The sequence below is a fragment of the Xiphophorus maculatus genome, chromosome 19 (assembly GCF_002775205.1).
Source record: "Xiphophorus maculatus strain JP 163 A chromosome 19, X_maculatus-5.0-male, whole genome shotgun sequence".
NCBI classification, from domain to species: domain Eukaryota; kingdom Metazoa; phylum Chordata; class Actinopteri; order Cyprinodontiformes; family Poeciliidae; genus Xiphophorus; species Xiphophorus maculatus.
The window spans coordinates 20,606,192-20,621,507 of NC_036461.1; the positions used below are offsets into that span (position 1 = coordinate 20,606,192).

The following is a 15,316-nucleotide window of genomic DNA, read 5'->3' on the forward strand; positions in this document are numbered from 1 at the left end:
TGCTCTCCCATCACGTACATTAGCAATCATTGTTTCTGGCACCCAAAGCACTGCGACATGAAAATGAATGGCTCTTTGGAAGTCGAGCATCCTCTTATTGGTAAAGCGCTCTGGAAGTATGCAGAGTGAACAGCTATAAGCTGCTTGGAGCCACCTGGGACAGGCCTACAGCTCTTTGTGAGAAATGACAACATCTCAGTCTGGGTCTTGCATAAAGATTTGATCTGAACATTTGGGCAAAGTATTTTATCTTCAGATAAAATAAGCTGATAATGTTTTGTTTATACAGAGATAAAAACACTTCACTAAAAAATTTTTTTGTGGAACCTTATTCCAGAAAAGCTGACCTCAGATCCAGAACCACACAGCATTCTGGGGGATGTAGGCAGAGACAGCTTTGAAATCTTCTGTATACCTTTAGACTCATAAACATCTCGCTATCCCCTTTATGGTTCTATAGGTACCGGTAGTGGATCCCTCTCCCACGCCATCCTGCGCACCATCGCCCCCACTGGCCACTTGCACACAGTGGAGTTCCACCAGCAGCGGGCAGAAAAGGTGGTGGAGGAGTTCAAGGAGCACCGTGTGGATCACTTGGTGACCGTCAGGAACCAGGACGTGTGCAAGGATGGGTTTGGAGTGACGGGGGTCGCAGACGCAATCTTCCTGGACATCCCCAGTCCCTGGGAGGCAGTGGGACATGCCAAGGCTGCTATGAAGAAGCACGGTAAGATGGACTCCATGAGGGAATTATAACTTCAAGTTGTTTGTTGAGCAGCAACAAAATAATTTAATCACTTAAAGGGGCAGTGTTCTGTGTTTTCCAGCCACATTGTTCCATTTTATAGCACAATGAAATGACTGTTACCTTCAATTGTTATAAATATGACTTTACTTTTTTTTTACTTTGTTAATTTAACTTCTTGAAATTGGGCCTCTGTCTCCTTAAAAACTCCTGCTTTTTCTGAAGCTCTGCCTTCCGTATGTCATCACAGCATGGCTCCTCTATTAACCCTTTAAAAACGTTTTTACCTGTTCTGCTCTGAGAAGTGGCTCCTATAGCGAGCTCAATAGATTCGCAGTTTGCTAATTGCTGCGAATTAGCAAATTTGCAGAAAGTCTGCAGAAAAGGCGGAAACTTAGAAACCACAGCTTAGAGGAGGAGTTTCACCTCAAAGGCGGAGCTAGGTCCACCTTTGAGGCGGACCTAGCTCAGCCTAGGCATTTTGCACAGCTGAGTAGTTGCCATGGGGATTAAAGGATTTCTCAACATGCATGAAAGAATCAAGGCAACACTCCAGGTATGTTTTTGATGAGGGAATAGCATGACATGGTGTAAAGCTCAAAAAGTCCATTTAAATAATACTAACCCTTTAATGTAGCAGAATGGTGAACAAATGATGTTGGATTATTGAACTAACTACTATTGATATGAAGTACAGAACTCTGCTCTTTGGTCCAGAGCTCACCCAGGCTTTAGCTCCACCTGCGACTCTCAGCAGCACATGATGCACCACAGCTGTTATATAAACAATGTATCTGCTCACTCACCATGCACTTTGCCTCTCTGTAATATAATAATTTATCATTTCCACTCACTCTCCCAATCAATCCTTCTCCACTACATTACCGCAAACACGGAAAGGTTTCCAGTGAGTGCTAAAGCTGCAGAATGAACATTGTATTATCTGAGGCAGACATGTTGTTTGGCCATGGTTCCACCAGGAACCACTTCACAATAAACAACATTTAGAGTAGCACATTTCTGTCAAGATGTTTAGTTTTTAGTGCTAACCCAATACCAGTTTTTTTTCCAGTCATATACAAGTTCTTAAGTTGAAGTACTTGTCAGGTCCAAGTACTGACACAGTGTAGCTTCTAACTTTTTTTACGTCTACATCACACAATAACTTTTGAAAACACATTTCATTTATTCAGAACATGGTGGCTCTTCTTTATGGGCCTGCAGTCCCTCTGACTGCATTAACAAATCAAAGCTACAGCATGACATACGTTGTTGCATACTTTTGAAATAAAAATAATAAATATGATCAAATAAACAATAAAGTTAATACTTTTTAATACCCTCCACATTTATCCTTCAAATAACTCCAAACCTGCAGATTTCCACCCTCTCCCATGTCGAACTTCTCTTCTCTTCTTCTGTTTTTTCTTTCTCCTGTAACGTCCCTGTAACTTATTAGCACCACCACCTGGTAAGGAGTGCAGTCTAGAATTTAAGTTGCAGTGCAGCTCACGAGGAAAATTAAGCAACAGCTGACATTTATCAGGTTGCTTTTACCGCAAAAGCTAACATCCTTGTTATCTCTGTCCAATCAGTGCCAACGAAAATGAATTGATTAGCTGCTTTGAAAGGACCAGTCAACAACAAGTCAAGTAGCAGGGAGGATATGTATTTATTTCATCTTCCCAAGCTGTGCTTTTTTTTTTGGAATTCTTTAGTTATGATTGGAGAAAAGAAATCAGTGGATAGGTGGATTTCCAATGAATTATTAGAGATAATTTCTTTTATTTGGGTTATTTGCCTCTTTGCTAAATCATATACACATTTCATAGATAGTTACTATTTCACCCCTCCTTTTTTCTAATTTTTACCAGTTAACACACCGTTCTGTCCAAGCACTTAAAACCACCGCACATTAGTTTTGTTGTTGTTTATCTGTTTGCAGTCGATCCCTTTTTAGATCATAGTTCCACACTAAACACACAACCACAAACTTCCCGTCTCACATCACTTTGTCTTTCTCATTATATGAGTAGATCAGTTCAGATCCCTGGCCCTGTGAGCTCACATGGGATGTTCTGAAGTTTCAGAACCAAAGGAGCATGGCTTACACTTCCCCACATTCACCTGAACACTGCAAGCCAGGTCTGGGGAAATTCCACAAGTTAAGTGCTGACTTTCTTTCAATCCTCAGCAAGGTTTTTCAAATCCATTCATTAAAAGAAAAATAGTTGTGGACTATCCTCAAGTTGTTTTTTGTTCATCTGTATCCCATTCTGCTGAAGCACATATTTCTCATGATTTGATGGAGTCTGGAAGGTAATTCTGTTAGTCTTCTCCCACTGCGCACCATGGACTTCTTCTGCTGCTTGGTACTATATCACCAAGTCACTCATTCTGCCTTCCTGTTTTACCCTGACATTTTATAGTAGAAACAACCACCTGAAGTGGACCAGGGGATGTAATATTGGTGGGATGACTTCAGTTCCTGATTCCATGGAGCAACGTTTCCAATCACGAGACCTAAAGAATACATGTAGATCACACAATGATAGTTTGTCCTGAAGGGGATCTAGTACTTTTATAAAATAAATGGCCATAAAAATTATGAATTACCAGAGATGATCATTTCTATCTTATTTTTTGGTAAACTTTAGATGACCCCATACTGTCATTAATTTTGACCAAGTAACTTTAATTAATTTCGACCAAGTAACTATGACGAAGTAAACGGATTGGATCAAACCAAATGAATAATATTGTACTGTGGGGACATTGTTTCCAGGAATAAAATCTAAACACTGCCTTACATGGAACTAAGTAGACTATAAAAAATCATATCAATTATTATTTGTCATAGCAGTCCAAGAAAATGTATTACTGTTACAAAGCAAATGGCTCCTTTTGTTCTCAAAAAAGTTAGGATACTAGACAACTAAACATTTAAAGGTATGAAATGGTAAAGGTTGTCTCAGTTATGCCTGTAATTAAAATGTATTCAAGCTGAATCATTTGGAAGCTCAATGGCAATAGGGTGACTGGCTATTGAGACTAAAAGTTAGCCGCCCATAAGGCTGAAGTTAACATCCGATTCAGAGCCTCTTTCAGCGTGATGAACTATTTAAATTTAATAACCCAAAAAGGAGCATAATTTTCAATGCTTTTTTTGCTTATTGGTCACCTTTAAAATTAGTTAAACAACAATATAGTGAACCTCCACCTACATTCCTGTTCAGTATTTGCACTTTTTTGCGAATTGTTCTCTTGAACATAACTCTATCATGGAAAATTTGCCTATTTGCACATTTGTCTGTAGAGCACACATAAATAATAGACACAATGTGATTTGGCATAAGGCGACTAGACACGCTATTGACTGGCATTTGCAAAGCAGCTAAATCAGGTGTGCTGTTTATTTTCCTTTTCACTGATCAACTGGCTGATTTAAGGGAAGACTGTGAATATTAGCTTCCTTGATTGTGTCAGAATGGTTGCTACTGTGCGTACTAATGCATATTAAAGTGTATTTAGTATTTGAAGCATTAAATTAGACTATTGCAAGCATCAGAGGAGTCCTAAAGTATTTGCAGATTTCAGCTATTCACAAGAGAACTAGTTATGGTCTCTAACCCCCACGAATCCTGGGGGTCCTCTATATTTTGTCAAGTTAAACCTCCATTGGGATATTCTACATTGATTACACATTCTTTAGAACACATGTTGTATTTAGGGAAGAAAAATAGATTCTTATGGTGGTTTTAATGTGTAAGCCACCTCAACAATTAAACACAATTACAAATTAAAAAATCCAACAACATATTCAAAAATATAACGACATCAACAAAGCACAATTACAATTTAAGAAAACAAAACATTAACAAAGTGGAAGAGGCGGGTCTCAGAGGGAAACCTGAGACATCACTGATTGGAAGATTCCATTTTTGGCTTTAGAACCAGAAATGATTCTTGCATTCACTCTCTTTGTTTTAGATAAGCGAGAAGACAGTCACAAAGCTATGTGTTGCTAACAAGCTTCAAGTCTTGACTCAAAATATTCCTGCGTAGCTATAGCCACGTTTGCATCCCCGGTAATGTTCATTCATATTTTTAACAAATACACTAAAGCCAGAATAATTTCCAGTTCACAAGCTGTGTCAACCAATCAGTGGTGTCTCAGGTTTCCCGCTGGGACCCGTCTCTTTCGGTTTGCTAATGTTGTTGTGTTTTTGATTTTGTAATTGTGCTAAGTTAATTTCACTGTTTTTAAATTTGTAGTTGTGTTTAGAGAATTATTGAAGTTCTTCAACCCTCCCAACAATATTTCTTGGTTTTTCCTAAACATATTGTAAGAGTTGTCATGTTGTGAGCCCAGTATTACATTTCCTTACGTCATAATGCTAAATTTAACATCTATTAAAAACAGTTTAGTGGAGGGTCAAAATGAGGTATTACATTGTTTTTAGATTTTTTAATTTTATTTTGTATTTTTACGTTTTTCACTACCGTGAATCCTGTTTGCAGTCACACTGAGGTCAACATACCCAGTGGTATACCTTGTCAGGATAGTTTTGTATTCTTGTGTTTTTTGATGTTTTTCCCAAACCCTCATTCTTGTTGCTCAGTGTTAAAGGGAGATTCCCTGCATCACAAGGGAGATCAATAGCATCATTACAAGCATTAAGCCTCAATATGAAGATAAATCTGAAGGAGGAGCCAGTATGCTGCAGAGCAACTCTCCTGCCTCCTCTCCCTTTTATGGTGCCACTGCTGCATATTCCTTTCATAGACTAGCCTCCCTCATGCACACACACACACACACACACACACACACACACACACACACACACACACACACACACACACACACACACACACACACACACACACACACACACACACACACACACACACACAGATCCAGATAAATAACATGCTGCCACATCACTGTTAGAGCGATCTCATGACCATACTGGGTATTGCTATGAGCAGAGGGCTGCTGAATGCAACTCCATATGGAAATGCTCTGTTTTCTTCCCACTGCAGAACAAGTTGGGTTTTTTTTTCCTGTCTGTTGCTGACCTGAAATGATCTAGCCAAAGTCTGACATGTTTATGCCTGGGTTAAATATAAAGCTAAGGAAATCTGTAGAAAAAGTGTCCCTCTTTTTACTGAGCCACGTAGGTGAAACAAAAAAAAGACTCTTGACTTCCTTTATTGTTGTATTTTGTGGTTTCTGTGAGTTGAAGCTGAAAAGCTGCAGGAAGTTCTTCTCCTCCAGTGGATCTCGTAGGAAAGCATACTTTTTTTTCCCCCTACTGCGAGTTGTAATTTTCCTGATGTTCTGGCCTGCAGCCCAGACCTCTGAGACGGACTGTAAATCCTAACAAGCATCTCCAGCCTCCCTCTTTCTCTCACTCACTGCCTCACTTTCTCTCTCTCTCGGTGTTTCTCGTGAAGATAAACACTTGTAAACCGTGAACTTCACCAGGAGGAATCACAGGATTATGTCAAAATTGCTTTCCGTTTTAGACTTTTAGTAAAAAACTTGACAGCATTAACAGCCGCTTGGAGACGCCCTTGTTGAATGATCAACCCAACCCCTCCCAGTGTGTTCGTCTTGTTGCCAGGAGACACTAAACTGTGTGACCGTTTCGAGGGGAACACTGGTCCTGTTTGCCAAAGGAACGACTGCTATCTGAAGTATGCTGCGGTCTAATTTAATGGTTACCAGATACAATACACTCCTCCTGTAGAGGATTAAGTCTGTAGACTTAATCTTTTTTTTTTTTTTTTGCGTTTTATTGGGACTTCATACAGTATGCACCTTATCCTCACATGCCTCATAAAAGCTAAACTGCATTAAAACCTTCGGATGTACAGTGAATCACCAAAAGGATCACGTGCCAGGCAGAAGTTATTAAAAGGCCTGAAAGGGAACATGAAAACTGTTAAAGCAAAGAATGTTTGGTCTGGTGAACGTTGCTCTGAATAAGACAGAATAAGTAAGACTCTGTGTGATGTAGCCGAGTTAGAAAACCTGAAAATACACAGGTAAATATAGATCAAATAACACATTTAAAGGTAAGTGTTGAGCTCCTGTGGTCATAATGCAGAAGCACGACGTGACTATCTGCACAGCTACAACCCAGGAGGAAGTAATGCATCAGATGCTTATGAAATATATTTTCCTTGTGTTGGTGAAGTCACTTTAGAAATCCATGTGTTTGATTTAAAAGCCAAGCACAACCATGCTCTCTTAAAATAATTTGGATGTTTATTGGTTAAAACCAAAGGTGTCACAAAATATTGACTCTAAAATTCTGATATATTTGCTGTGGGATTTTTTTTTTTGTAGTAAAATCTTTGTTTTCTTAAGTTTTCAAGATTTTTGTGTGGCAAAAAAGTAGTGGTTCTTGTTTTATACTTAGTTTGATTGTTGTGAATCACCATTCCAGTAAAGTGAAATGGTGATTTAATTTTAACAATAATATATGTTAATAAGTGAATAGTTATTATGTGCACTTTGTCCTAACTTCTACCTATAACCTTCAAGCACAAGAACAGGAAATGATAAATATCAAATAAAACATGAACTTTGCACTTTAGCCGTGGTCAGGATTTCCATATTGCCACCTACTGGTACAGCAGTGCAATTACATTTGTTGGAATGTTTTTGTCAACATAAATGTTTTTTATGAATGGATGGTAAAAACCTAAGTATTTAAATATACCCTCATTCTGCAGCAGGCTTCTTCTCGACACTAAGGTTCTCTGATGAACTCTGCTTAAATGTAGAAACTCTAAGCCAAACCAACAATGAGGTTCCTGCAGGCCAGGTTGACAAATTGGTACTTTGTATTCAGACTTCTGGTGTGATTTGGAACTTTTGGAGTGAAAGCCCATAATTTTGTTCATTTAACAAACAGCAGGTTCTCCCATGAGTCACTCCCCCATCCTAAAACACGTACAGACAGTTGAGTCCTTAAGTCTCAGTCACAGACTGCACATGAATTGTAGATCCTCAAAGCCAATGATAGAGCAGAACTTAACTGGACTGACACTTAAAAGTTTGCATAGAGAGCAAGCATGAGTTGAGCAAGCGGTGTGACTTTCATGCTTGATGCGTAGGTTGGTACCATTTTCCCCCAAAATGTATCCTCATACAGGGATCATATAAATATTGGTACAGTTGAACCTGCTGTGGAAGAGCACCTTCCAAGTTGTCCAGTTTGAGCGATCCACACTAAGATACAAAAATTCAGAGGTACATGACCAGGAACTAGGGCAGAGCACAAGACGTGTTGAGTGATTGACATGGAGATCCTGCAGCCCAGGTCAATGCTTGAACTGTAAACCTAGTTTGAGAAAGGGCTGATGGTAGATGAGCAATCACTAAGGGACAGAAATAACTGACAATATGATCTGGCATTATTTAGATCACAGGTGTCAAACTCCAGTCCTCGAGGGCCGCAGTCCTGCAGTTTTTAGATGTGCCACAGCTACAAAACACTGGAATGAAATGGCTTAATGACCTCCTCCTTGTGTAGATCAGTTCTCCAGAGCCTTAATGACCTAATTATTCTATTCAGGTGTGGTGCAGCAGAGGCACATCTAAAAGTTGCAGGACAGTGGCCCTCGAGGACTGGAGTTTGACACCCCTGATTTAGATAGTCTGATAAACTGTGAACACATACAATTACTACGCGCCACGATCAGCCTCATGTGCATGGCGGGGTGCCCCTCTTGGATAATGGTAGAAGAAACACTGAGCTTGTCTTGATTGGGTCACTTTTGCCTCTCCTGAGGCAACATTGACTTTTTTTATTTTACCAAAAATGAATTTTCTTTCCAATAGTGTATATTAGAATAGTTAAACAAATTATGCAATGTCATTTAGCAACTTGCAGTGACTTTTAGGATAGCTAGTTTCCTTCTTGAGTAGTCGGCAACATTGCCAAGATCACCGTCGGAAACGATATCAGTTGCCTGCAGAACACATTCTATAAACAACACTGGGCTTCATGAGATTATTGGTGGGATTATTGGTCAAACTCGCCAGTCTGAATTGGTTAGGAATCCTGGGAGTCCTGTCAGTTGGCCTCTTCCTGAGGATTCCTTCTGGCCAAGTTTACACACATTTTTCTAAAGGTTCCAATTAACCAGCTGTCTTGGGACTACAGCATACGTCTGTCTAGTATTTTGTTGGGAAAGTTCAAGTTAAGGTCAATGTTGGCCATGCACTCTTTATCACTATTTTTTTTTTTTCTTTACCTAATCGTTGGTTGAGGGGAAGCTGTTGAAACTCCCACCACCTCGTCTTATTTTTTAAGGTGAGCTAAAGAGCTAGCAATAGCCTCAGACATGGACGTCACTGTTTGTTTCCTTTGGCAGACTTCTTCTTAAGTCATTTTTGCCATTCGACTTGGTTAATAACAGTTGAGCAGTACAACACCACTTCTCAATACCATGGCCTGTTAAAGTCCTGCTATAAATATTCTACTATCTATACATGTGAGTCTTTTTAGTGCTAAGCTGAAGCTTTCACAGTAAAACTATCAAAAACACCGATGGCTTTAGCCCAGTTTTCAGTCATAAACATTTCTTGTAGTTGGTTGGTGGTTGCTGTTGAGAGAACCAGGGTTTACAGATGAACTTGCCAGCTGACTCGACAGGTCTCCTTGTCTTTACAAACTGTTTTATTGAGTCTTAACTCATTTTATAGTCTCCATTGTGAATTATTACGTCTTCTTTTTTTTTTAAGGTCTTCAGTCGTTCCTAGAGACGAGGCACTTAGAACCTTGTGTTCACAACCTGTTCAACACCAGCCGACCTGTTTGTTTTTAGAACCTTGGAAACACTAGTTGAGTTAATAATTAGGGTTTCCATTAAAAATCATTGGAGTTGGGAAAGAGTGTAAAACTGTTCATCTGGTAAATAAACCTCATCAAAGACCTATAATTAGATCACACCTCCATATGACTGTCATGAATTATTCTTCAGCCTTTATTGCAGGGCTAAAGTTTGCATGTTTCTTGCCACGTTTCACTTTTTAAAACTCCTCCCTAGTTCAGGTTTGAACTCAAAAACTCAGCTTATTTTACTAACCCAAGAGCTGGTCTCTGCAGCTGCACCGCTCCGTGTCAGTGTGTGTCCTTTAGGTCAGCCATGAATGGCTTGTTGGCGTGTTTCTCCGGCCTCCCGCCGAGACGACCTCGGGGCTCAGCGTGGAGACGAGAGGCTGCGGCCAGCAGGTGATCCTCTGATGATCCGCACGCTGCAGCCGGGAGCCAACAATCTGCATGGATGTTTTTCTTTTTTAATATCCCTGTTTGTGGGAAACGAATGCATGTGTAGAAGTTGTATTAAAGGAGGGAATGTTTTCTCAGAGTAAACTGGCCCAGGAATCCTGTCCAAAACATTTACCTGAGGGATGTTTAGTTCTTTCAAAGAAAACATCTAATTTTACACAAACTGATTTGTATAAACATGGAGTCAAGTGTGTCTCAGCCACAAGAACTAACCAGTGAAGAATCTTTCTTTTTTTGTGTTCTTTCTTCATATGTCCTCTCTTTGGCAAAATCCACTGCCTTTAAATGTTTTATGTTATATCTACATGTCACATTGTTCAGTGAAAGGATTTTTTTAATGTTTTTTGCAAAAGAAATCAGTTTTTTTTGTTTTGTTTTTTACAAAGAATCCTGTTCAACCAGTTAGATCATCGAAGTTTTACTGATTTTATCTCAGTAAAACTTCAGTTGTTTTTTTGTTTGGGTTTTTTGTGTGTGTATTATAAGATTATCTATAGATATAACAACATTCATAAACGGGTTAATTCCAGGTGTTTTACAAGAAAACAAAGGATCAGACCTACGACAGCTTTAAAAACACCAAACGTCCAATAAAAACGCAAGGCCTCACACAAGAAGAGGTTAGTTACACGTTTAGGGCGAATGGAAAACCAGAGCTCCAGTGGAATGGTGTAGATTAAAAAATATTTGTGTGTTGGTCCAGTTAAAGGAGCAGTACTATGAAAACTTGACTTTTTGAGCCTTACATCATGTTATCATTTTATTCTGTCATCAAAAACATACCTGGAGTGCTGCTTTGATTCTTTCTTGCATATTTGAGAAATAGTTTCATCTCCATGGCAACTGTTCAGTTGTGTAAAGTGCCTGAGTGGACTTAGCCCCGCCTTCGAGGCAAAGCTCCTCCTCTGAGCTGCAGCTTCCAAGCTTCTGACCCTTCGCCCTGCGACTTCCCTACTGGTCATTAGTAAACACCTGGAGGATCTGCGCCTCATAGGAGCTGCTTCTCAGAGCAACACTGGTAAAAATGTTGTTAAAGTTTAATAGAGGAGCCATGTTGTGCGGAGAGCAGGAGCTTTTAAAGAAACAGAGGCCCCATTTCAAGGCGTTAAATTACAAAATCAAATTTCTTGTAAGTCATATTAGATATGTTGCATTTTTATAACAACTGAAGGTAACAATTATTTGATTGTGCTATAAAATTGCACTCTCTGCCTGGAAAATCTATAATACTTTAGCTTTATATTGAGAATTGGTGTCTTGGTTTAGAATTGTAACGCTCATAAAGACTTGCCTGAAAACACCTGCATGTGTTACATGGAAATCTGCAAAGTATTGACTCATATGCATGCCTCACTACCTGGACTGCTATTTTAAAAAAAATTCTTATACATAAAGTCAAAGCAATAAATTTGACATTATTAAAAATTTAAAAAATCAAAATGTATGAAAAACGTGTGCATATTATGAAAGTGCTGACTTGATGGTAGCATTAACCAGTTTCTTATCTGGGTGTGGTTACCCGTGTCGTCCTGCAGGGGGCCGGCTGTGCTCCTTCTCTCCGTGCATAGAGCAGGTTCAGAGGACGTGCCAGGCGCTGACGGAGCGGGGCTTTGAGGAGGTCAGGACCTTGGAGGTTCTGCTCAGAGTCCATAACGTCCGACCCGTCACCCTGCAGCTGCCCGACTTCGGCCCCGACCCCGGCTGTCCCTCGTCCTCCTCTCAGGCCGTGGAGGAGGCTCCTCCCGCTGCCGCTGCAAACCCCGCCTCCCTAAAAATCAAGACCACCACTCCGCCCAGAGAAATGCCGGGCCACACGGGGTACCTCACCTTCGCCACCAAACCCAGAACCTGAAGGCTGGAAGCCGCCGGTCACTGCTTGCATCAAGCAGAAATTTGGACCACGAGCTTCTTCTGGAATATTCAGGATGTTTATCTTTATGAGTTGTGATATTATAAGGTTAACCTTTTATACCTACTTTTAGGTTTGCTGAGCATTTTGGTTTTTTTGTGTGTTTGTTTATACAGGCAATAAATGAGTGAAATTTATTGTTTTTCATTCTACAGCCTGTTGAACTGAACCCTGTAAGGAAGAATACATGAAAAATAATAAATTAGCTGAAAGGATTTTGTGTCTGCTACACGGTGCTTTACCAACTATTTCACATTTTTTCCTCATCTCAACAATTTCATTGGGATTTCACATCATAAACTAATGCAGAGTGTAATTGGGAAAAGGACCAAGAGATGCATGCTTTTTAAATTTATTTTACTATTAAATATCTAAAACATCTGTCGTGCATTTGTGTTCCAGAACTTTGGAATTTTTCATTCTTCATAATCTCTGTTCTCAGGAAGAACATTGGTACCACACTGTCTCCTCCCTCTAGTTCTCCATATACGTAACTGATTTCGGTGTAAACCGCCACACGATGTGAATGTGCCGCCGCTGTAAAGCCTCATAACGGCCGTTTGCAGTGTTTTAAAGATTTGAGCTGTTTTAGTCTCTGCCTGTATCCAACCAGCCATCAGTCTCCCTCTGAAAGCAGCTAACTGGATTTGTTTTCTTTCTCCTGTCAACCAGAACTCTTCCCCAGTGCATGAATTAGCATGCTAACCGTATTTGAAAAGTAAATAGGAGCACTTGCCAAAAATAAAGTTCCTGCCTACTGTAAGACAAACATTGAGCTGAATTTATAGAGTTTTTCAGCTCAAAACAAACTGAAATCTGCTCAGCTAACGGCTAGCTAGTGAAGGGAGCGACTTGTTTAGCTGCTGAAAAGCTTATTTATATCAGGAGTTGCAGATAGAGCCATGAAGAAGTATTAAAACCAAACAAACGTCTAATTACATTAGATTTTAAGTGATGAACACTAAGTAATGCATAATTAAGTAGAAAGAAAAAGATGAAATATAGTTTTTATAAAACTAACAAAAACATAAATATGAAAAGTGTGGAATGTGTTTGTATCTAGCTCGTCAGTTAGCCTGTTTAAAAGCCGCCCATCGTTCTACACTTTGCTTCATACAGAAGGTCTGTTAGGTAATTACTGTGAGGCGTGGCCTCTGTTGAAGTTTGTCTTAAATCTTCCTCTTGCTGCGACTTTAACATCTCTGTATTTGGAAGCTGTACCAACACAGACTGTTCACTTCCTCTGCTGCCACTGCTAAAACTACAGGAGGGGCAGACTACAATTCTAAAACAGAAAATGGACATTATGTTTCTCTACTTCTGCTTCTGCTTGCTGATTGGCCAAGATGAAGTTCAGCCAGAGAAATCCAGCTGAACGGAAGAAATCCCAGATGGGGCAGTGAAGGGAGATGAGAACTGAGCGGAATTGCAACAATCAGTCTAGTTGTTATTGTATTGTTTATCATTTATTGTGATAAATTTGTTATCAGAAGATTTTGACTTATTGTCATAAGTTAATTAATAACGTATATACCTCCCCAACTCCCTGAAACTGTCCTTATTGTCAGGATTGATAGTTTTACTATTTTTTCAACTGTTTGTTGAATAAAAGCGTCAATAAATACCAATAAATTTTAAAATTAAGTTACCATGAGCAGCTCAGTGTTAATAATAGTGTTAATAATCACACTTCTATATGTGACTGGTGTCCTAAAGAAGCTTTATTACAAATGGGAATATTTTGTAAGAGCAATATTTGTATTTGTGGGGCTATTATTTACTGTGACACCATCAGTCACACTGATGGTGTCACAGCACCATCACATTATCACGACCGTTATCACAACGTTACTGCAAAATATGGTAAAGTTTTCCCATATCGCTCACTCCTAATGTAAGTTTTTGCTATTTTTGTGTTTCCTCAAATGCTAAATTTGTGGAACGCATGACTAACAGTTGTGTTGATAAATTATTCAACTGGAGTTGTTGCTCTTTACAGCTCCTCCAGAGTTAACATTCATTTAGCTTCAATGTCAGAATATTGTTTTAGAACTCAACCCTGCTACTTCTCTACAGCTTGTCTGCCAAACTGTCTGCTGTATTAATTGAGTTTCATATCCTGTATATTAATGCTGCTAAGTTAAATAAACTTACCTGAGGCCTTCATAAAACATCTGGATTTAATATGGGGATGGGGATGCAATATGGAAAAGGCAGAGGGGTGTAAATACTTTTGTATGTCGCAGTAATGGTTTGGTGGACGACGACATGAAGCTAAATTGCTCCCTGAACGGAGGAGGAGGTAATCCTGGTGGACCGGGCTGGGAATAGCAGCTCTGATCTGCTGGAAATCCAGCCACTTAATCAGCTTGTCCTCCGAACAGCTGAGCCGCGGCGCGCTGAGACCTCACTGGGACCTCACTGGGACCTCACTGGGACCTCACTGAGACCTCACTGGGACCTCACTGGGACCTCACTGGGACCAGTCTGGACCTCCGGGACCTGGCCGACGAGCATGAAGCTGAATTAGGGCCAAATGTTATATTAATATGAAACACAAAACTCTAATAGAAAAACTAAAAGTCAAATTTAGATGCTAATTTTTTGTTGTGTTGAAAACTTGAAAAATACAATCATGTATTAAAAATAAAAAATATGTATGCTGTTTTTTTTCCCCCTCTCAGTTCAAATAAAATATTGATTTAATTCTGGAAGGTTTTTGAAGAAATTATTCATTTAAATTGTTCACTTCGCCTAAGATAATGGCCTAAGTCTTTTGCCAAAATCACTCTTGGCAAAAATTGAAATAGGCCATTATTCAAGGAAGGTGACAATATATGAAGATTTTTTTTTTCAACTCCACGTTTTATGTTTTCAGAAACGTTCGTTTCTTTTACAACTACAATTTATTTATCTTTTCACTTTCAGATCAGTTTTTTTTTGTTTGTTTCTAACTTTTGGCCCAGATTTTTTGTAGGGGGCAACCTTAAGTTTTCAATTTCAAGTTTTAGTTTTTCTATTACATCTTTGGTTTTTATAAAAAATTATCAAAACATTTGGCCTTAATTTAGCTCCATAAAGGAAGATCTGTTCAAGACACCCCAGCATGCAGTTGGGCCATATGAGGAAGAGGAGGAACGCCAGCCCTCTGCAGGTCCACCCGACGATGAAGGAAGATCTTATGGATAAAGAGACGATTTAGTTTTTACCATTTAGTATTTTTTCATACCCTTTTTGACATTTAAAGCTGTTTGAGCTGAAATAGATGAAAGAGTGTTTGAATGAGATTTAACAAAGACATTCATTGTATTCATATTGATACAAGCTTTTAGTTGCTGTTTCTCTCCACCCATC

At 39.3% G+C, this 15,316-nt stretch overlaps 1 protein-coding gene across 1 annotated transcript in view; it reads left to right on the top strand.

Annotated features, from left to right (window-relative positions):
• The window catches only part of trmt61a (tRNA methyltransferase 61A), a 23,531-nt gene extending 11,354 nt beyond the window's left edge, over positions 1-12,177 (top strand). The window contains exons 3-4 of the mRNA XM_005806862.2: positions 461-727; positions 11,589-12,177. Of these exons, the coding sequence (XP_005806919.1) occupies positions 461-727; positions 11,589-11,905 (584 nt within the window). The 3' untranslated portion in view covers positions 11,906-12,177. The remainder of the gene's footprint in view (positions 1-460; positions 728-11,588) is intronic.
• Positions 12,178-15,316: the final 3,139 nt, after the last annotated feature.